The 21,844-nt window shown below is 44.7% G+C and overlaps 9 protein-coding genes across 9 annotated transcripts; 4 read left to right on the top strand and 5 right to left on the bottom strand.

The window, feature by feature from the left end:
* Window positions 1-719: 719 nt before the first annotated feature.
* Window positions 720-1,240, bottom strand: CYBJADRAFT_168901 (SCP2 sterol-binding domain-containing protein). Its single transcript, XM_020215553.1, has one exon. It carries the CDS (start codon window positions 1,218-1,220, stop codon window positions 849-851), a length of 372 nt encoding a protein of 123 aa, XP_020069276.1. The 5' UTR covers window positions 1,221-1,240; the 3' UTR covers window positions 720-848.
* Window positions 1,241-1,447: 207 nt separating this feature from the next.
* Window positions 1,448-2,844, bottom strand: CYBJADRAFT_24402 (Cu,Zn superoxide dismutase-like protein). Its single transcript, XM_020217598.1, has one exon. The coding sequence runs from the start codon at window positions 2,636-2,638 to the stop codon at window positions 1,517-1,519; it is 1,122 nt and encodes a 373-aa protein (XP_020069277.1). The 5' UTR covers window positions 2,639-2,844; the 3' UTR covers window positions 1,448-1,516.
* A 1-nt stretch (window position 2,845) lies between these two features.
* CYBJADRAFT_24405 (iron-sulfur cluster assembly accessory protein) lies at window positions 2,846-3,947 on the bottom strand. Its single transcript, XM_020217599.1, has 2 exons — window positions 3,571-3,947; window positions 2,846-3,483 (listed from the first exon to the last, which is right to left on the bottom strand). The coding sequence occupies exons 1-2, from the start codon at window positions 3,827-3,829 to the stop codon at window positions 3,089-3,091; spliced, it is 654 nt and encodes a 217-aa protein (XP_020069278.1). The 5' UTR covers window positions 3,830-3,947; the 3' UTR covers window positions 2,846-3,088.
* Window positions 3,948-4,569: 622 nt separating this feature from the next.
* On the bottom strand, window positions 4,570-6,738 carry CYBJADRAFT_130031 (Creatinase/aminopeptidase; the record flags this gene model as incomplete). The annotated part of the gene is made up of 1 exon (XM_020212889.1): window positions 4,570-6,738. The coding sequence occupies one exon, from the start codon at window positions 6,736-6,738 to the stop codon at window positions 4,570-4,572; it is 2,169 nt and encodes a 722-aa protein (XP_020069279.1).
* A 537-nt stretch (window positions 6,739-7,275) lies between these two features.
* Window positions 7,276-11,129, top strand: SLA1 (cytoskeletal protein-binding protein SLA1; the record flags this gene model as incomplete). Its single annotated transcript, XM_020215554.1, has 2 exons — window positions 7,276-10,844; window positions 10,908-11,129. Exons 1-2 carry the CDS (start codon window positions 7,413-7,415, stop codon window positions 11,127-11,129), a joined length of 3,654 nt encoding a protein of 1,217 aa, XP_020069280.1. The 5' UTR covers window positions 7,276-7,412.
* Window positions 11,130-12,254: 1,125 nt separating this feature from the next.
* CYBJADRAFT_168904 (uncharacterized protein) lies at window positions 12,255-12,713 on the bottom strand (the record flags this gene model as incomplete). The annotated part of the gene is made up of 1 exon (XM_020215555.1): window positions 12,255-12,713. A coding segment is annotated over one exon (174 nt), but the record flags the coding sequence as incomplete, so codon positions are not given.
* A 793-nt stretch (window positions 12,714-13,506) lies between these two features.
* On the top strand, window positions 13,507-17,706 carry CYBJADRAFT_168906 (Kelch repeat-containing protein). Its single transcript, XM_020215556.1, has one exon. It carries the CDS (start codon window positions 13,681-13,683, stop codon window positions 17,443-17,445), a length of 3,765 nt encoding a protein of 1,254 aa, XP_020069282.1. The 5' UTR covers window positions 13,507-13,680; the 3' UTR covers window positions 17,446-17,706.
* Window positions 17,707-20,612: 2,906 nt separating this feature from the next.
* On the top strand, window positions 20,613-21,012 carry CYBJADRAFT_168907 (uncharacterized protein). The gene has a single exon (XM_020215557.1). The coding sequence runs from the start codon at window positions 20,667-20,669 to the stop codon at window positions 20,844-20,846; it is 180 nt and encodes a 59-aa protein (XP_020069283.1). The 5' UTR covers window positions 20,613-20,666; the 3' UTR covers window positions 20,847-21,012.
* On the top strand, window positions 20,771-21,414 carry CYBJADRAFT_24474 (uncharacterized protein). The gene has a single exon (XM_020217600.1). The coding sequence runs from the start codon at window positions 20,895-20,897 to the stop codon at window positions 21,237-21,239; it is 345 nt and encodes a 114-aa protein (XP_020069284.1). The 5' UTR covers window positions 20,771-20,894; the 3' UTR covers window positions 21,240-21,414.
* The last annotated feature ends 430 nt before the right edge of the window (window positions 21,415-21,844 follow it).

Here is a 21,844-nt window from a genome sequence, read left to right on the forward strand (position 1 = left end):
GGTGTGTTGGTGCAGACAAATGTCTCGAACGTTACAAATTGGGTTACTAAATTTATCGATGAGTCAAAAAAAAATTTCAACATATGGTGTGTAAAGTTGGCAACCATATGAGCTTTGACTCAAAAGATACACTCTGAATCGTGGATCGTAGAATGGTACTGTCATAAGGCGTACTAAGCAACTACTGACGCTATGTTATGAACAGTCTTTAAACCACGTCCATCAGAGCCTGTCTTTGCTGTGAATCGTCGACAACCGGTACCTTAGGAGTGGGATTTGCAAGCCGTTGTTGCCCTGGCAATTTTGTGCTCTGCAACCACCGTTTTGGACACGTTTGGATTTTTTTGTGTCAAAGTTCGCGTGTGTGGCGCGCACTCATTGGGCTCTTCTCGTCTACAGTTGTCCTGAGCAGTGAATACCTACGGAACATTTTCCCCACACCAGTTTCGAAATACCAGAGGTGTCAGCTACCCACCCATCAGCAGCTCCACCAGAGTATGGATCTACATAGTATATGTGCGTAGAGGTAGGTTAATCCCACATCAAAACTTGCCCAACATATCTCAACTCAACAAAACATTTCGGCTCCTACACGCATGTTGAACTAGTAAAAGTGCAGTCTATTTAAACTGTTTGAAAGAACGATTTCCAACCCTCTGGAGAGAACACGCTTCCGCTAAGTGCTCCTCCTTTGCTCTTGTTTGTGACAAACTACACTGCTGATGTGTTCGAGCCATTTAACCTAAGCGTCCTGACTAGTCAAATTGTACTTGTTCAAAGCTAAGAAAACAGTATGTATATGAAAAGAGCACGAACGACAAAATTGGCACACAGTCAGATGTGTTCCATCACAACTTGGCCTTTGCAGGCGCAACTGCTTTCAAGATTTTCTCAATGTTTGCAGCTTTCATAACATCACCTCTCACTTTCAACTTTCCAGTGAGGAATAACTTTTGGGAGTTACTCTTGCCGTTAACCAACTTCTTAAAGTCCAAGTCACCCAAGTTGATGAGTAAATCAGACTCAGCATCCGCTGTGGTTTCAGTCAATGTTCCTTCTTTTTTCAAATCTAACTTCCATGCTTTCTGTTCGCCTTTCTTGTTCTTCAAGTTGAAGATGATGACGGAATTCGTCTTCTTGACCAACTCTTTAGCTAAGCTTGGATTGGATGAAAGAGATGTTTCGATCTGTTTGAAAATTGGCTCGCTCTTGAAACTCATAGTTGGTTGTATTGCTTGATGAACTGTTTGTTGTGTTGAATAAACGTGGGTTTTCGCCCCCTCCACAAGACCCTTTTTATATATCAACTACCCCACATTCATCGCCCGCAACGCTCGTTAAACGGCCCGCGGTTGAATAAGGCTACTCCAAAAAGAAACGCATTTTTTTTGATCGCTTGCTGTATCAGCTTCTTCACAAAACGAGAAATCACACATCGAGATGAGAGGGTGCAGTACAATTTGTCATATTGTTAAAGCTAAGAATCTAATGCTAAGACTGAACGCTGGAATAATGATCAACACAACTGAGCTGTAATCAATGCTGACACAATAGAGATGACGATTCCAAGACTAATGGAAGATGCTGAACTGACCTGATCATCTTCAGTCACCTCTTTAGTGCCATTGGTACAGTTGTCATAAATTGTTCCGTTGTCAATAGGAATCTCTGAGTAGTCAGGGTGTTTCTTATCAATATCGTCAAAGACATCCTCGATATCAGATTCTTCACCATCTTCAACATCTTCATCTTCATCTTTGTCTTCCAATTCCTCGGTGGTTTCTTTGGTGTGTTCTGTAGTTTCCTCTGTGGTTGATTTACCACTCTTACCCTTGTGTGCAACATCGGCCTCTTCAGAATCATCTTCAGCCTCGAAGTCACTCTCAACGTCATCTCTTCTATTATTATCATCTTTTTCATATTGCTCATCCACATCTTCGGGGGAAGACAAATCATCCTCCGTAGAAGCATCATATTCAGGTGTTTCTGAGAGTTCTTCAGTATCTACTGAAGTAGCTTGAAAGTCATGAGATGACCGATGGATGATCCCAGCCAACTCCTCATACTTTCTCACTTCTTCAGCCTCTGTCTCGGCATTCAACAACAACAAGTCCTCTGGTTCTCTGGACTTGCGAATATCAGCACATGCCAATCTTTCTCCGCTCTCCAAGTGGATCACAACAGACTTACCACCAATGAACTGAGGCGTGGATACATCCAATCCCAAATATGGATCATAATAAAACAACTCGAAGCAAGTTGTATTGATCAAGCCATGCTTACCGCTCAAGTCACCAATCTCGCAAATGGAGTCGTCTCCAAGCAGTTCGCAGTCACTTGGTGCACCATATGGGTTGAAATGGCCTCCCGTAGTTTCGCAGTCACCACCAACAGGGTGTTCATGGATGTGGTACGTAAACATACCAGAGTTCTTTGGTAAACCGGTAACATCGACGTGAACCTTTGTGGTGCCGTTCAAAGAGTAGAACTGGATAACACCTACAACAGTCTGCGCATTCCCCTGGGGGAAATCGGCTCTGTAAAGAACATCAGTTGGATTGTCGTTGATTGCAATAGCTGGAGCAGTTGCAGTGACCATGGAAGCCAACAAGGGCAAGACGAAGCACTTGGAGATCATCGTTAATGTGTGTCTAATACTCTTCTACTGGTGAACGACGCTATTGTAGAACTCCACAATGGTATTTTAACCACAAATCAACCACAATGGGCAATCATTTCACCTCAGATCACAATACTGAGGAACTTGCCACAAACATCGGTTCTGTTTGTGTAAACCGTAGGATCACAAAGACAAATCAAAACAAAGACATAAACAGAACATCTACAACTGCTGGTAGAAGAGAAAGAAAATGACAATTTCTTAACTAATAAGTCAGTTTGCGTAAAAATATGAGTATAATCCAGCCTGGCCTAGGAACACTCTCCAAGAATAAATATAAAATTGAACAACAACAGCAAAAACCCATGAAAACAAAAGACAGAAAAGACCCACTCACACCCCTTGTATGTTTATGAAATGCGTACTAGTTTCAAGAAGCGGTACGCTCATGCAATCAGTGATGAAAATTTATACCATGAAGGATTCACCACAGCCACATGTTCCCTTAGAGTTTGGATTCTTGAAGACAAATCTTGAACTCAACTTGTCATCGATCCAATCCATCTCGGAACCAACGATCGAGAAGAGGGCCTTTGAATCAATGACAACTTTAACCCCGTCTTGTTCGACAACCTCGTCAAACTTCTGTGGCTGTTCGATATATTCAAGGTTATATGTCAAGCCAGAACAGCCCCTGTTCTTCACTCCAATACGAATCATCTGTGGTGTCGGCTGGTTCAGGAGACCTTTGAGGTGGGCAAGAGCATTCGGGGATAGCGTAATAAGTGCCTTGCGTGGCTTCAATGTTCTTCTTCTTCTCTTCTTTGGTGTAGTTGTGGTGCTGGCATCAACAGTGGTTGCCTCTTGGGGTATGGTCTGTGTTGTAGTAGTGGTACTGGTAATGGTGGAAGCCGCCTTGCTTGCCTCGGTTGGTGCCTCAGCGGTCTTGTTTCTCTTCAAAACATCTCCAAAGCTTCTAGAAGGTAGACTGTGCTTGGCCCATCCGGTCGATCCCAAACTCTTCGTCGTGCTGCGGTCACTAGTCCCTTCCGAACTCTGTGTGGACATCTTGTACGGCACGTAGCTCACACCTTGGACGGGCATTGGTGTGGTTTGCAAAAATCTCTTAGTAGAGTTTGCCATTGTAGAAGAGAAGTTTCTGCGTAGTAGTAGTGACATATCTGAAATCTGTGGTACTGTTCTCAACATCTGCTTTGTATATGATCTGTGTGTGTAAAGGCGCTGCCACGGGTGTATTCTTCTATTGAACGTTCTGCTGTATATGGCCTAGAGAACAACTTGAAATTGGATATAATAATGCAAATGAATTGGGGATCGTGGTCAAGCCTCAATGTCTATGAGAATAATAGAGATTCTTGTAGATAACTATGAAAGATATAGGGAGAATATATTCACCAAGTTGAAAGAAGAGGAAAAGAAAATCAATGACCCTCCCTTTTTTTTTACAGTTATTGTCCTTGGCTTTTGAGCGCAAAGAAAGGGCCAGGAAAGGGAGAAAAACAAAAAAAAACCCTCCTCCGGGCGTGGCACCGCCAAACGTTCCAAACACAAAATATAAAATGGGGGCGTGATTATGTCATCAGTGTGACTCAAAAGCAGCCAATGAGAGAAGGGGAAAGTGTAAGCATTTTGAATTTCACGCCAATTACCACAATGTTCGCGAATTTTTCCAAAGGTGTCCTTTCTTTCGCAAATCCCGATTTTCGCAAAAGCTGTGACTCCTCGTCTAAACTGCTAGGTCCGTGACTAAGGGAAAGCCGGTCCTAACTTGCCTAACTACTACTCACCAGCATGGCCATCCATACACCTACATCCGTACACCTACATCCGTACCCATACATCCGTACACATACATCCGTACACACACAAGTAAAAAAAAGACAAGCATTAATAGACACATTAACAAAGAGATGTAGTAAATTTGTGGGTTAAACAGGCGTTGTCTCCTTCTTCAACCAGTAGAAGGCTCTTTGGTCATCCTTCAATAAAGGAGAAAGCATTTGACAAACGGTTTTATGGTGATTGTTGATTAGTTTTCTCTCTTCGTGGGTCAAGAGCGAGACGTTTGTTAGCTTTCTGCAGTATGGAACCAATGTCAAGTTTCTAAACTTGAGGAATGACTTCTCACCAAACTTCAAGTCAGTGCTCTCAACGAGCATATCGTTTTCAATACGGATACCGTATTTGCCATCCTCGTAGAATCCAGGCTCATTGGTGACGATGTTTCCCTTCTCCAATGGGTATGAGATCAACCCATTTCTCAATCCAATGCCGATAGGTCCCTCGTGTACGTTGAGATAAGAACCAACACCGTGACCAGTACCATGTCTATAGTCTAACCCCTTGGCCCATAAGAACTGTCTGGCAAGAATGTCGATGTAATAACCGTTTGTACCTTCTGGGAATACCAACTGCTCGATGGCCAAGTTACCCTTCAACACCAACGTGTAGTTATCAATCTCCTCCTGAGTTGGTTCACCAAAATGTAAAGTTCTTGTAATATCAGTGGTACCTTCCATGAACTGGGATCCAGTGTCACAAAGATAAATCTTTGAAGGGTCAATCATCGCAGAGTTCTCACTTGGTGGAGCATAATGGATCACCGCAGCATTTGCACCCGTTGCGGAGATGGTTTCGAATGAGTTGCCCATGTAATGCTCTTGTTCTTGTCTAAATTCAATGAGCTTTTCACCAGCAGCATACTCATCAATCAACCCTTCGCCACGAACCAGTTTGTCTTCAAGCCATGCGAAAAACCTCACTATTGCAACGGCATCCTTCAACTGTGCCTTGGAGAAATTCTCAATCTCGGTCTTATTCTTCACAGACTTGAACAGAATAACTGGTGAAACTATCTGTCTGTATTTACAGTTGTTCAAATTACGCACGATTTCCCAAGACGCAGTTTCTGGAATGGATATGGATGCAGACTTCTGCTTCAACGCAGTGGTTACCGAAGATAGTTCAGTCCAAATGGAATTATATGGAAGCACGGTAATGTTATTTTCAGCAAAGAATGTCTTAACATCATCGGAGTATGGGTTATCGGTGAATAACTTGGTGGTCTCACCGTCAACAATCACATAAGAGAAGAAGACAGGGTTATACTCGATATCAGAACCTCTCAAGTTAAGGAGCCATGCAACCTCATCCAAAGCGGACAATAAGATGGAATTGGAGTTGTGCTTGTTCAGTTCCGTGATCAGTCGTTGGTGTTTGCTCTTGAATTCTTCACCGGTGTATTCCTTTGTCAAATGGATCAACTTGTTTGAAGGCCTCTTTGGAACTTCTTCAAACTCGCCCCAGATAGCATCAACCAAGTTGTTTTTAATGGCAACGAGTTCCACTTTAGATCCTTCTCCGTTTTCATCCACTTTAGTCTTGATTGTGTTCTGGAAACTGACAACATCCTTGTAGCTGATAACTTTCGGATCAATACCAATCTTGACAAGTTTCTTTCCCAGTCCAAGGGACTGTTCGATCGCCTCTTGGACTGCCCACTCTTGCCATGTTGGTTCGCCCTTTGCGCCTTGCTTGAGCAAAACCCAGTTGAAATCCAGCTCTTGGCCAGCCTGGTTGAAGTATCTTCCATCAGTACTCAACGCAGACTTACCCTCTGGAATGTCGTTGAAATTCAACAAATCCCTGGTGATGATGGCAATCCCGGCGGAACCAGTGAACCCAGAGATAAAGCTTCTTCTCTGGTCAGCGGACGAGACGTATTCGGAGCTATGCTCATCCTCGCTAGGAACAATGTAAACCGCCAGGTCGTTCTCCTTCATCTTGAACCTCAACTTTTCCAATCTCTTGGTGGTGTTCACGTTCTTCGTGGTGCACAGCGTATCTGAAGAGTAAATGCTCTCCGCGGACATGGATCTTCTTGGAGACCCGGGAGTAGAACTCTTTCTTCTCGACAGCTGGTGCATGAACAACGACTTTCTTCTGTTCTGTCTGGATAACAACCCTGGAGAACACGTACAGTTCGAGCACGGTCTTGAGCTCCTGTTGATGCTATGGGCGCCACCGCTACCGTGGCCGGCGCTAGCACTCGCCACTGGCGCGCTTGTCCCAGCACGGCCAGACGCAAGAGAGAACATCGAAGGCTTACTAGCAACTTGGTTGGACATGGTGAAGGTTCTGATCATTCAACTGCTATACCAAGCGCCCTTTATTTTGCCGTTTATATCGGGTTGTTGTCGTAGCGCTGGGTATTAAATTTTCCTCCTCCGTGTAAAAATTGCCTTTCCCTGAAGAGACAACCGCTCGTTTTGTACCAGCCCACTCTCCCTTCCCGTGCGCTACTGTCATGCGCTGACACTTTGCCTGCTCCCCGTTGGCTTTTCCCCTATTTCATGGGCAGCACACGAAAAGGCGTAGGCGTCGTCTGCAACGAATTTGTTCCCGTTTGGGACACTCCGGCTGGTGTGTCTGGGTGTGCGGGTGTGTGCCCCGTGCGGAAACTACACCAGAAAACACACCGGAAAACACACCGGAAAACTACACCGGAAAACTACACCGGAAAACACAACCAACGCCGTTTCAGCGCGCAAGAAAATCGACTTTTGTGCCTGCTCCTCGCAGATTCCGCTCCCTCTGCCTCTGTGTGTTGTCTTTTTCCTCGTTTTGGCCCGTAGGGCCCACCCGCTAGCGAAAGCACTCCTATACATAAAATTTGGACAAAAACGGGGGGGGGTGTTTTTCTGTTTGCTTGATACTCTGCCTTTTCCACCAAAGATCTCCAATTGCCATTTGATCTCTGTAGCATTGGACCATGTCATTTCTGGGTATCTACAAGGCGACGTATGCGTACGTGCCTCAGAACGACCAGGAGCTGGCGATTGACGAGAACGACCTCCTGTACCTGCTGGAGAAGTCGGAGGTTGACGATTGGTGGACTGTGAAGAAAAGAGTTGTGGGTGCTGACGCCGAGGAGCCTGTTGGGTTGGTTCCCTCCAATTATATCGCTCCTGCCGATGCCATTGGCACTGCTCGTGCACTGTATGACTATGATAGACAGACAGATGAGGAGCTTTCATTCAAGGAGAACGACCAGTTCCAAGTGTACGACGATAAGGACCCGGATTGGATCCTGGTATCGAAGTCGCAAGAGTACGGTTTTGTCCCGGCAAACTACATCGAGATGAGACCTGGTGCCTCTGCTGGTGCCACTGCCGCCCCAGTGGCTCAATCGCAGCCACTTGAGTCCTTTCCACCACCACCATCGCATCCAACGGTTGCGTCCACGCCGGCAAAGGCTGCGCCAGAACCGGTCTTGCAACCGCCTCCGCAAAGATACGACAGACCAACGAGCTCTGATAATACACAGCAGGGATACGACGACCACGAGGAGGAAGAGGAGGAGACTCCTCCTGCGTTGCCTTCTAAGCCAAGACCTCAGTCCGTTGATCAAGGCTCTCGTCGTTACTCCTCAGAAGAAGAGGCGCCGCCGCCAAAGCCATCAAGGCCAACCACGCAGGACGGCTCCTCGTCATCACAGCGCTTCAACGATGATGTCGGTGACTTGTACACGTGGGCGGTCAGTGAGGTTGACGGTAGAAAGAAGAAGAAGGCCATGCTTGCAATTGGTAATGGTAACATCTACTTCTCGCCAGACTCTGTCAACGGAGGATCCCCACAGCAATGGAGAGCACAGGACCTCCTTTCTTTCAGTTCTGAGAAAAAGCACGTCTTTCTCGAGTTCAAGGACCCTCTCTACTCGCTGGAGATCCACGCCGGTACTAATGAGGTTGCAGCCCAGATACTGTCAGTGCTGGGTGATTTGAAAGGTTCGGTTTCCCAAAAGGGGTTGAAAGAGATCAAGGATGCTTCATCGTCGAAAGGCTCGAAGAAGAGAAGCGGTAAAATCCTTTACAACTTTGAAGCAGAAGGTGCTGATGAGTTGAGTGTTCGTGAAGGTGATTCTGTCACCATTATAAACAGCACAAAGTCTAAGGATTGGTGGCTGGTGCAAAACACCGTCACTGGAAAGGCGGGTGTTGTTCCTGCACAGTTTGTCGAGCCCGTGGCTGAAGAGAAACCAAAGAGCTCCTTGGCCAGTAAGTTCAAACTGTCAAGATCCAAATCGAAGGATAACTTGAAGAAGGCCAAGCCGGAAGAAGAGGAGAGATCAAAGTTGTCCTTACCGAAGAGTTCTCGTGTCAGAACTTGGGAGGATCGCTCGGGTACTTTTAGAGTGGATGCCGAGTTCCTCGGTGTCGTTGAAGGTAAAATCCACCTGCACAAGACAAATGGAGTGAAGATTGCAGTTGATGCAGGAAAGCTTTCACTTGCAGACTTGGAGTTTGTTGAAAGAGTTACAGGAATGTCATTAGAGTCTTACAAAGCCAAGCGTGGATCCTCGAAGGACACTGGTGAAAGCGATCGTGAAAGAAGAGCTAGAAAGGAGCGTGAACGCAAGAGAAAGGAGCGTGATGAGCAGGAACGTGATCGTATTCGGTATGAGCGTGAGAGAATGGAGAGGGTTTCTGAGCGTGAGAAACTTGAACGTGAACGTGATAGAAAAGAACGTGAACTGGAGAGAAGAGAACGTGAAATGGACAAGGAAGAAAGAGATCGTTTGCGCCATGAGCTGGCTGATGCTAAGAGAAAACTTGCTGATATGGCTTCCAAAGAAAATGACTACAGTAGATCAACTTCAAGGGACAGATCAACGTCGAGGGACAGACCATCTTCAAGAGCTGTTTCTGGCTCTAAGAAAGAAGAATATGACTGGTTTGAATTCTTCTTGGAAGCTGGTGTTGATGTCAACCAGTGTCAAAGATATAGCAACAACTTTTCGAATGAACAGATTGACCCAAGCATTCTCGAATCTATCGATGCATCAGTGTTGAGAACATTGGGCTTACGTGAAGGTGATATAATCAGGGTCACCAAGTACATTGACCAGAAGTTTGATCGTCAACAGAAGGCGGATGTCGCAGGTGCTTCGTCTACATCGAACGGTGGTCTCTTTACTGACTCTACAGGTGCTTTGAAAGTTAACCGTCCTGATTCTGCTAATCAAGTAGCTGGTTCTCTTCCATCGCCAACGAAAACAGCTGCACAACCACAACCTACTGATGATGATGCCTGGACTGTTAAACCTGCTGTGAAGGCTGAGGCTTCCACTGCTCCTATACAAGCACAGTTTACTGGCTCTATGCAAGACTTGGTCAATTTGAAACCACTAGAACCAACAAAAACGGCCTCTTCTGCAAAATCATTTGCTCCTACGCCTGCTACGCCTGCTAAACCAATTGAACCAGTAAAGACAGGCACCATTGCTTCTCAACCAACAGGCTTAGCTGCACAGGCCACAGGTGCTCTATTGGATCCTTTCAAGACTGGTGGTGGAAACATTCTACCTTTAACGACTGGTGGTATTGTCTATCTCCCAATTCAGCAGACTGGTATCATTGGGTTGCAGCCAACAATTATGCCATTACAAAAGACTGGTGGTTTGGCCCCTGCCTTAACTGGTGGTCTGGTGCCATTGCAAAAAACTGGTGGTCTGATCCCATTACAGAAGACTGGAGGAATGAATCCTGCTCTAACTGGTGGCTTGGTACCATTGCAAAGAACAGGTGGAATTAATCCTGCTCTCACTGGTGGTTTGCTTCCATTGCAAAGAACTGGTGGCTTGCCTCAGACATCGTTTGGACAACCAACTGGTTTACCTCAGACATCATTCGGTACACAGGTTACTGGTGGTTTACCACAGACATCATTCGGGGCTCAGATGACTGGTGGATTACCACAAACCTCATTCGGTGCTCAAATGACTGGTGGATTACCACAAACCTCATTTGGGGCTCAGATGACTGGTGGATTACCGCAAACCTCATTCGGTGCTCAAATGACTGGTGGATTACCGCAAACCTCATTTGGGGCTCAGATGACTGGTGTTACTCAGCCAGCTTTGGGTGTACAGCAGATGAACCAACCTCCAACTACCTCATTTGGTGTACAAAACACGGGTTTCCAACAACAGCAGCAGCAATTGCCATTCGGTCCTAACCCAACTGGTTACAGCTTATCATCTCCGCCAACTTTCAACACAAATGGACCTATATATGGTCAACAGATGAATAACTTAACAACATCTTTCCAGAATGCATCTATCTCAACACCATTTGGTCAACAACCACAACAGCAGCAACAGTCATTTGGCCAGCAACAGTTTGGCCAGCAACAGTTTGGTCAGCAACAGTTTGGTCAACAACCACAACAACAACAACAGTCATTCGGTCAACAACAGTTTAGTCAGCAACCATTTGGTCAACCTCAAACTTCATTTGGTCAAGCCCCAGCTCTGTTTAATCAGCAACCTCAACAACAGATGCCACAAGCAACATTCGGAGGTTATTCTCAGCAACAGCCACTGGAAGCGCAGCCTACTGGTTATGGGTTTGGTAATACACCATCAAATGATGGTTTTAAAAAGGCTGATCTCAGTAAAGCTTCGGCTGATAATCCATTTGGATTTTAGAATTTTAGAAAGAGTAACAGTTTTATATTATTCGTTTCACTTGTACATTTATGTAACATTAATTGCATAATGGAGTAGAGATATAAAGATGGCGTTTGTCGTCAACGATAACCACGTCTCTATGAATATCTTGTCCACGGTGTTATATATATAGGTGTTGAAAGGCATGCTACACGTTCGACGTCAAATATATTTTATGGGAGAAAAAAACAGGGCATATTGGTGTCAACCATGGTTTTACCGGGATCGAACTACCGTGACTGTCATTTCCAACTACCCTTCGTGGCCCTGATTGAAGAAAGTGTACCAACTGTAATCTATGAAACAGTCTTGTTGGTTTATTTGGAGCAGTGTGGTGTCCAGGTGTAATGTGGCGCAAACTCTTAATGTCCAGGTGTTAAGATCAACTATTCCATGTTGTTAAGTATTCTGGTTTAGATCATTATTCATTTGTTTAAATATCATATTTATGTATACTTGTGAGACAGGAATGATCATACTCATTGAAATTTAGTGATAAATACCAAAAGTTTGCACTAATATTTTTTTAATTTAAGAGTTAGATCTTGAACTAATATATACTCAAATAATCATCGGAGTCGAACTAAGAAGAATATTTAATATTTTCCAAAAAGCGAACAAAAGCCAAGTTGTCATGTAGAGAATTCTGAATTTGGACATGAACAATATATCCAGTCACCAAGCTGCAAGTTGTGTTATCATCTCCTTAGTCCTTTCATTTCCTTTGTGATTCGCAGGCTATAAGGCATCAAATCTTTTTGAAACGGTTTAATTTCAGGCTAAACTGTATGCAAGCCAACAATGGAGGTTTCGTTTAGAGGCTTTTGGTTCCTGAAACAGTCTCTATGTTGAAGTTTCTGGAGACCCTCTATAACTCAATCCGTACAAACTTGGGGCTCATCAGCGTGCTCCAAGCATCATTTTGATTTTGCAGCTGTTTTTAAGACTGTGCCGAGATGCGCATGATATAACATCCATCATGTTCAATCAGTCGAGCTACGACTTAACAAAGGGAAGATATTTCCTAACATAGCGCAACCTGTTATCTGAGATACAACTCTACACACCTCAAATGAACTATAACTGGGAATATCTTTTTCCTTTTCCAGCTCCCTTTTGTTTGAATAGTAGACATAGCACACGCTGCACAGCAAACGTTGATGAAACCAACCCCTACAACCACAATGATCGGTCCAGATAGCCATGCTAGAGGTATCTTGGCTCGACTTTGTTAATACCCTGACAAGTGCATTCTCCTGGTGTTCTGGTGTACCCTCCTTTGTGCGTTGTTTCGTAGAGCATGGAGGTCTGGTTCCGGGCTTTAAGATTATCGATAGACCCCATATTTCTCTGATTCGAAGCAATCGGTTTCAATTGTATGGAAAGTATAAGCTTTTCCTTAAAAACCGACAGAATTCTTTCCGATACTTTCCATTATAATATAACGCACAAGCTCAACAACTTGCCAGTGCCACTGTGTCACAGCTACAGGTCTAGCATGCAAAGTGCATATCCCAATGCGTATCCAAATGCGTAGCTCTCGGCAGGAAAGGGCATATGGATCACCACCTCAAAGAGTTATTATATTCGACACTGGAGTTAATGCCAGCCGACACATGATTCATTCGATCGAAATCAGGGCAGTGTGCTATATATTGCAGTGACCTTCAGATGGCGATATTCACGACGAATTCCTCGAAATTTCCCGCTTATTGATTGGTTGTGGTTTGTAGTACATGCGAGTTTAATACGCGCCGGAGTCCGGCACGATAAAACTGATACAAAATGTACTCTTAAAAGTTTCAGGCGAATAGCGGCGTTCTAGAAGGGCTAGCAGAACAAAACATACGGCCACAGCCACTGAACGAGGTACTCTTTGAATACCGGGTTAGAGCCTACAGTGAATGCCCTACTGGAAAATTCCACCACACTCAGCCATGGCGGCCTGGATGGTGGCCTCGATGGTGGCATGGGGGACCATCACGTAGTGTAAAGTCTACAAAAATTGTACACCATCAAAACGGACAAACGCGCAACAAAATAAGACACCTCAACACAGTAGTCCTCCTCCGCTGTTCATGTCCGCTGTTTCTCTCTGCTGTTCTTCCCTGCTGTTCCTCTCAACTCAACCAAGCGTAACTCCTTCGGGAATGCTCTCTCCTTCCCCGTCCCATAGAAATTCCGACGTGTCCGCCTTCCCAGCCCGCCAAAACCTCTTTGTGTTTAACTTTGCTCAGAAGTTATGGGCCCGCACTTTCATGCACCAGTGCTGACGTTGGGCGGATTTTTTTTCGTTCGTCTTGTTCGGTTTGTCCCATTTCGAGGTTAAGACAAACTCTCATACACCAACAGGCAACGGACAAACATTTGTTTAGAAGGAATTGACATATCCCAATACACAAAAACCAAAAAAAACACACCCACATAGACAACAAAGGAGTTGAGCAAGAGGATACAAAATCGCCAGAAACAAGGGTAAACAATCATAATCAACGAGCCAGAAGGAACACACACACACACACACATCGATATGGCGCCATTGCTTCCATCTGAGAGCAAAGTGTACTCGCTTTCGCTCCCTGACGAGAGCCCTGATCCTCGTCTTAATCTCAGCGCCAGGGTTGGCGCAGCGCTGACCTACACTTATTCAGCGGTTGTTATACACGGCGGGCTGGCTATGGAGCTGGCGCTACCGAAGGTGTCGATAGAGACGGTGGAGCAGGCGCTGAGGGAACGCTGTGGAGACACACCGTGGAGCGACTTTCTGTCAAACGAGATCTTTTACCTGAACATCATCACGAGAAGCTGGCACAGGTTTCTCCTTCGAGACAACACGGTGAAGCCTTGTCCCCGTCTGTTTCACTCGCTGACCTTTACAGGAGACTCCATCTTCCTCTTTGGCGGGCTGTGCCTTGATAGCCATAACGCAGACAAACTTGTCCCCACGAATGACCTCTGGGAGCTTACTATAGACACTGGTGCCTGGGTTTGCCTCGACGATGGCTTGCACTCTGGCATTGTTAGCCGATTCGATCATAGTATTCTTGCAGTGAGTTATAAATCACCAGCGGATCACAAGCAACACCCTGCAATCGCAATCATTGGAGGAAGAGGCGAACTGAACCAAGAACTGATGCACATATCCATATTTGATTTGGAATCCAAACAGTACGTTAACAACACAGAGATGCAACTAAGCTTGAACGAATTAAAGACAAGAAATGACAGTGTTGGATCATCGGTCGATCCCCATGTATCCGCGGGGACGCAAAGGGCAAAACTAAAGATGTCCAAAGACAATAGTTTTGTCATTTCAGGCTCTTCAAAAGAAACCGGAGAAGGCTTGAAAGATGAGTTTTTCGTCCTGTCACAAGATATATCTGTGATCGAACATGGCAAAAATCCAATAGTGTCATTGCCAATATCACCTAACGCTTCTGGTATGAGACTACCCTTATCACAATCTTTCCACAGCAATAAGAGTGTTGTGCCCCGTGGCCTGTGTCGCCCAACAGGAGATGTCTTTGGATCAAACATTATAGTTTCAGGTACGAATTCAGCTACACAGGAATTTGAAGTGTTTTCATTCAATAGACCATCTCATAAATGGTGTCGTTTGAACGTTGATAACAACAAGAGAAGAACAAACATGTACCTTTGGAGATCATTCTCATGGCATTCCCATCACAAAGTGTTAATTCTTGGATCAGCGACCCGCCCAAAAGACTCGTCAGAGGGATACACCATTCAGAAATTCGACACAATGGTGCTGGTGAATCAACCGATGATAAATTCATTCTGTGGGGTGGCAGACAATGAAGGAAAAGAACAACCCACCCCAAATTTTGGCAATCTGAAGAAGAGCAAAACGTTTGAGGCTTACTCGAAATATATTGCACCAACATCTAAGATTAGGACCATGGGGTCTGTATTCCCGACGTATGCTGTGACCCTTGGGAGAAGCGCTTTCGAGAGATTTGGATCTTCTCTAACGGATTTCGAACTTGTAACGGCAGATGGAGATAGGGTTAATGTTCCTCTCGTATTGTTAAGAAAGAGATGGGGCCGCTGCTTTGATATGTTACTTGCAAAAGCTTACTCGAGGGCTGTACAAACTTTGGAAAATGGCAAAGAGCCTACAGATGAGGAAGATGACACCACCTCAGTCATGTCAGGATCCAATAAGAGATCTGTTCTTATGCTTAACAAAGCGTCGTATACTCGGGATAGGGCTGATTCACCACAGTTTCGCCTTCCCTTCCAAGAAAAGACACCTCCTACTCCACTAACACCTCTTTCAACTTCTGGTGATACACAATCGAGAAAACAAAGCGTGGTTTCAATAGGAGCAGAATCTATCCTGTCTACATCCACATCTGAAATTCCAGACTCGGTCAATTTTGAGAATATTCCACCCGTCCAGCCTGAACCTACAGAACCGGTGCCGCCGCTTGACATGAGAGTACCCATGAAGCAAATGAATTCGAGGGACTATCTTCGCGATCCAATGAGAGGATCTATAAGTGGTGCTTCCTTAGCATCAGGAGGTACAAACACGTCTGCTGTGAGACCCAAAGAGCTGAAAACACCGGTTTCACTGTTAAAAAGACGCGCAACCTCGAGATCTTCAAGTGTTCCGAACATCGATGATGAAACCTTTTCAAACACCGGGTCCGAACTACTCAGTGATGATACTTTGAAAGGGTTTTTAGAGCCTCTATTGATTCCAAGAGCTCTTTATCTTCCTTTCCATACAGTAACAGTGAGAGCCCTCACAGAGTTTCTGTTTACCGGACAATTGGGTGATAAGTGGCTTTTAACACCCACTACAACAGATATGTTACTGATTGCGAAATTCTATGAGCTCCCATTGCTCTACGATTTGATTTCAGAGGTGATTTACACAGTTATTTCGAAGAAAGAGAGCGCTTTGATGCAAGCATATGTTGACATGATTAACGATTTTAAAAAGAAGCTCCATGAAGTTTGTCATAACAATGATGACTTAATCAACACGTTTTGCACCACTCATGCTCATATTAAGTCCAGTTTTGACCAAATTGAAGGATACCTTGCCACCGTAGACGATGGGTATTTCAATTTGGAGTTACTGCGGAAAGCCAGCACTATAACCAGCACACCGTCATCCCCCAGAAGCAGCTGTGACGCATCACCAAGACGTTTATCTGCTCGTCGTACCCGTCTTGGTAAATCAAGCTTGTCAAGGGAAATAAGACACATGGATTATGATACTGAAGAGAGTGATGATCAGAACAGTGTAGTGGAGCACGTGAGTGTCAACAGATCCCCAATCAAGTTTCGTACAGATTCTATGTCTCGATCATCATTAAAGAAGGTTGAGGTTGAGGACAGTATTGATCCATTATCAAAAACAGTATCAAGTGTCATTGACGATGATTCTTTATCACCAAAAGACAATGCAGATGTGACTCAGAACAGTAAGATTGTTTTAACAGTACCAGAAGGTGAATTTTCAATGGAAAAGCAGAAAGTGAAAGAATCAAGCTCGTCACCTAACGATACCGATAACAAAACAACATCTGATTCCGATGATTTAGGTGTTGGACTTGGTCTAGTGAGCAATGTTACAGTGAAAAAGAAATCTTCCACAGACAAAACCAATGACAAGAACAACCAAGAAGAAGATGATGAAGAAGAAGAAGATGAGGAACATTTGGCTACATGGGAGAAGATTGCAGCACCAGATTCACCGCCACCAGATGATTCTCTAATGAAAATAATATATGAAACAGCTGCGCTTGCATGTGATATGAAAATGTTGTTACGCTGTTCAAATGCACTGGACATGTCCAAAGCTCTTGAGCAGAAGAAAGTCGAATGCTTAAAGGAACTTGAGGAATTTGGTAATAGGCTGTTAGCGAGCGATTTGGAGCGTGACATGACATTGACACCTGCCAATATTGAAAATGAAGGACTGAAACCTCGATCAGTGAAATCAGTGAAGTCAGAAGAGTCTACATCTGTTGATATAGATCATGAGTTACAATCAGCTACTATGAGAAGAGGTGAGTCCATTGAGACAACGGCAACTGCCGGCACTACTGCAACTGCAGCTTCCTCTGCATTTGATACCGAGTCTATCATATCCAGAAGAACACTTCGTTCCAAACTTCCAAGGATAGGCTCGCTTGTATCTTTAAGCTCAACTGCTGGACGGAAACCATCAACAGCCGGTACTGATGATAGAAGAGCTCCTGGAAGTTCTACGAGCAGGGACAAGAAGAAATTTTTGGGTTTCATGCGCAGAGCGTGATTTATTATCTAAAAGTATATATACACAGCATGTATATTCAAGCAGACGGTATATCTTTGAGACACTTACTGTGTACATCTAGCGAGAATCGAAATGGTAAACATTGAATTGAAACTGTTAACCAGGACTACGATAATCCCACAAAAGGCGGATGTCAAAAGACCTCAAAAGCAAAGTTCAAACCAGAAAAACAAGATAACAAAGGACACATTTGAAGAGATTTCCCTTGTCACGATCAAGGAATGCGAGCACTGCTTTCCCCAACATAGTGTTGTTTTTTTCGTTGTCAACTCTATATTTGTAGTACTTCTGCTGTCATAATCTGTCTCCTTATGCGAACTAGGGACTGACATGGATTGTCTCGGGTTTCATAAAACCCCAGCTCAGCCTGTCTTAGTTCCAAGACACATCATCCAGCTTTGAACAACAGAAACCAACAGAAACCAACAGAGACCAAAACAGACCAAATCTTTCAGTCTATTCTTCTCAGTATGATGCTTGTTGACAAGTGTTGATGAGTGATATAGTACCCTGAAAGTTTGGGATTTGCCTGTATGATTTACTTATGTACACAATACATATGGCCGACAAACTGAGGCAGGTAAAATGCAGCACGTAAGAGAACCCGTTACCAGAGGGAGCAATCTCCGCCGCGGAAAGAGGTGGCCACGCTACGGAAAAACCCCAAAACATCGGTGATGTGCATGGCTAATGAGTTGAAAGGGGATCAAAGTTCAAGCAGTCTACAGACTGATATGCGCGTGTATAAAAAGAAAAATAACAGAGTTTTGAGCTTGTGCAACGTTTACAGCTCCCATGCGTGGGCGGGCAAGTGTTAGTTGAACCCAAGTTACCTTACGTTGCTTTCCATGGCGGAACCTCAACTTTACCCGGCGTTGTTTTGATCATGCTCGGGAGTTGAGGGAGTTTATCAATTGGATCCATGCAGTGCTTATAATTTTTGTGGAATGTCATACATTCCGATTTCTCCACCAGAGTTTGTCAACTGAACAAGTGGGCCCAGTACAATTACATGCTAAAGTATAGTAACATGGATTGTCTGCCACGATAATATCCACAACGTTCTGTTCTACTGATGACTCCGTCTGCATTCTGTGGGCTGGAGGCAGGCATGGAAGAAGGTTTTAAACCTTCTAAGATACTCATCTGCTTGGAAGGTACTGCAGGACTACCGAGATCAAATTTTTGTTTCTTTTTTTTCCATCACACCAGGAGCTAAAACCCAATTGACCACATAGTTACACTGTTTGGTAACTCAACAGGCTGGTGGAGGATAGTGCTGGATCTCGCTACCTTGAATGCGATATGTGTGCCAGATGATCTCAAGGAGTGAGGACATCAGTTCAAGGATTATGATTGCATTGGTTTGGACTTTTTTGAACTCTGTCGGCACAATGAGACACATGCTAGAGCATTTCGAAAGGCTTAACCGCCTTTGCAGCCAACGTCTAAAAGCAACCAACCATCTCCTGCGAGGCAGCGGTCAGTGTATGGCATGAGCACCACCATAGCGTACTCAAGATTGTTCTGTATGGATGGCAGATGTTACGTCCTGCTGAGCCAGTGCAAGTGTGATTCATAGAACGTGTCTCCATATTATCGCACAGTAACTTGCGTTTGTTGTTTACCTTTGGCGACCAAAACGAACTCCAAAGTGCAAAACATGAATTGTACGCGGGAGAGCCTATGTGAGCTTAGGGGGAGGGACAGTTAAAGCGCTGGACTGGTTTGGAACTCAAAAATCGAGACTGGATCTACGGACACAATAAAAGCCCTGGGTAGCCCAAGAAACGTCTCATACTGATGACGTGGATTCAGGTGATAAGTAACAACAACCTCACAGTTGCCGAGTTACAATGTGCTCGACGAAAGAGCAAGGAACTCACACAACGAACCGAAAGCACCCTTCATAGGGTTTCACTCCCTCTGTATGAAATGTCCCACTTCTATGCACGTACACTAGAATTTAGAGTTTGAACTGTAATAGAAGCCGATATGTGAGACAAGTTATATCACATATGTATACCACAAGCTTTTGATAGGGGTCATACATAGTATCTGACATGGAGTTGTGTTATTTGGCTCGAATATTATTTGTATGGAAAAGTATAAACAAACTGAATCAAGTTCGGGTTGTGTGGGCTCGAGATAACGTCCTGGATTTTTGTTCAATTTCTCTCGCCTCCTTGGTTTCGGGCCAGAAATGAAAAGTTAAAAGCACACCCACACACGGACAGACAGCAAGTACATGCCACGCTGTAACGTTTTTTATACGGCTGGCCCACCCGTAATTCATTCGAAGTTGTGTAAGCGAAAAGTAAGAAAAAACTATAACAACCACGACGAACTTTACGGAGATATTTGAAATCGTACGCCGCAATCTTGGATCCAATTCACTTGTACAAGGACTACACGTTGAACGATGGAGTTATTGCCCATGCTTAAAGGCAGTTCTCCTTTGACCTTGTGAGAGAGCAAAATTGCTCCAGTGGGAAAGCAGAGAATTTAGAAACCTTTTTAGGCGCTTATGCACTTCCCGTTTCTTTTTTGTAACTTCTTCCCGCGAAAATTCCCCATTACAGAACCTTAGAGAGGTGTTATGCTTCCGGGTGTAGGTTCACTGCCTCTTTGCGCGCTTTAATGCGGGTGTATTGCATCAGTATGCGTTCAATTTGACTACATTAGCAGCAAAGTAGGCATACTGACGCTCAGATCTGAGTATTTTGCTGCGAGCGAATGCTCAGCGGGCAGGAAGCGTTGGAGAGAAAAGTTTTGGTGGCTCAGAACGTTTTCATATGCCAATAGACGAAGTGTGCCTGCTGTAAACTTGTCCACGCCAATACCAGGCTTTGTCCTTTGGGTCCCCTGGACCAGTCTCCCTTTCCAATTTGCATCACCCTCCTTCCCGAATAATTCAAGTCTCGACCGCTGTTCTGTAGAATCGATCAAGCCATTGGCGTTGTGCAACTACGGAGAGCTTTGCGTACATGACCATCACTTTTATTTTTTAACGAATGGTCTGGTGTCGGACCAAGGCCATTAGCATTAAAGTTGTACGAATGACGATTATTGGGAGCTGGAAAGTTAGAACTGCAAAAGCGGTTAAACCGTTCACGAAGAACGTCGAAGAAGGCGAATGGGCCGGGGTTCCCCCTCTCTTCCTTGATGTGGGTAGTTAGGGCTCTCTCCAGTCGTCTCAAATGATTTCGAGTTATATCGAACTGAAACCTCAGCTGCAGTTGATACACACACGTTCCACAAATCATTCTAAAGGGAGCCCCCCCCCCAAGGATGCAACCGTCATATATGCTACTCCCTTATGTATGTCGCCGTGGTGGAGGCACCAGTTGTACGAAAGAGCATCAACAACAGGTATGTAGTCATACATATTTGATACGCACTCGAGCTTTGAAACACGGGTAGGTTCGATGCTTTACGATGTAGTCACCGCGCACAGCCGCTGGTGCCTATGCACCACAACGCATGAATTTGAGAAATTTGTCCAACCGTGGACTTACAAAACTCAAAGACCTACTTATAACCCGGTTTCCGCCCCTTGGTTAAAATGGCCAAACTGCAAAAAACGAAAAAAAAAACACAAAATTCACATTGTAGTTCGGATTCTCTTTCTGTCCTTGACCTTCCCCTTCGAGTGTGATCTTCCTATTTTCCTGGCGGGCGACAAACGGACAGGCAAGTTAAGCAAAAAAGCACAGACAAAAAAAGAAACAAAACACAAAGTGTACACACACAGACACGGACACACATCCTGACCAGATCAAAACGTATAGCTATAAAACGAGCAGACACGCTGTCTCTTCCCCCTTTTTTTTCTTTTGAGTATTGAGCAACACCATCAGACGTTGGTCATTGATCCATTGAGTTGAATCCTCAAAGAGTTTGTAAGGAAGGAGATCACAGAGCAAGGGAAAGACCCTATCAAGAACAAGAGAAGAGGACGAAAACAAACACTCTCGGAATTTACCTTAAAAAAACGAGGCGAAAAACAGTTTTCCAGGCGTGCAACTCTTTGAAAAACAAACGGAAACAAGCAAAACCACGGCTTGTATCTATCAGAAAGAGGTAGAACTACCTGTACCGAACGAGAGAGAAGGAGAGGAGCTACAATGCAGAACGATCAGTCCTCGTATGGCTACTATGGCCATGGACGAGTCCCGTCCCAGAGCACTGCTGGGGCCTTGAATGCCCAGCAACAGGCGACACCTCTAGCACCACAGCAGCAAACACAGTCGACAGCAGCACAGCAACCAGGAGCACAGCCACTGGCACAACCTCTACAGCACCAGCAAGTGCCCCAGGTGCAACAACAGCATCGTTCTTTTTACTCCTACGATCAGCATCCACAGCAGCAACAACA

The sequence above is a fragment of the Cyberlindnera jadinii genome, assembly GCF_001661405.1.
Source record: "Cyberlindnera jadinii NRRL Y-1542 unplaced genomic scaffold CYBJAscaffold_12, whole genome shotgun sequence".
In the NCBI taxonomy this organism is placed as follows: domain Eukaryota; kingdom Fungi; phylum Ascomycota; class Saccharomycetes; order Phaffomycetales; family Wickerhamomycetaceae; genus Williopsis; species Williopsis jadinii.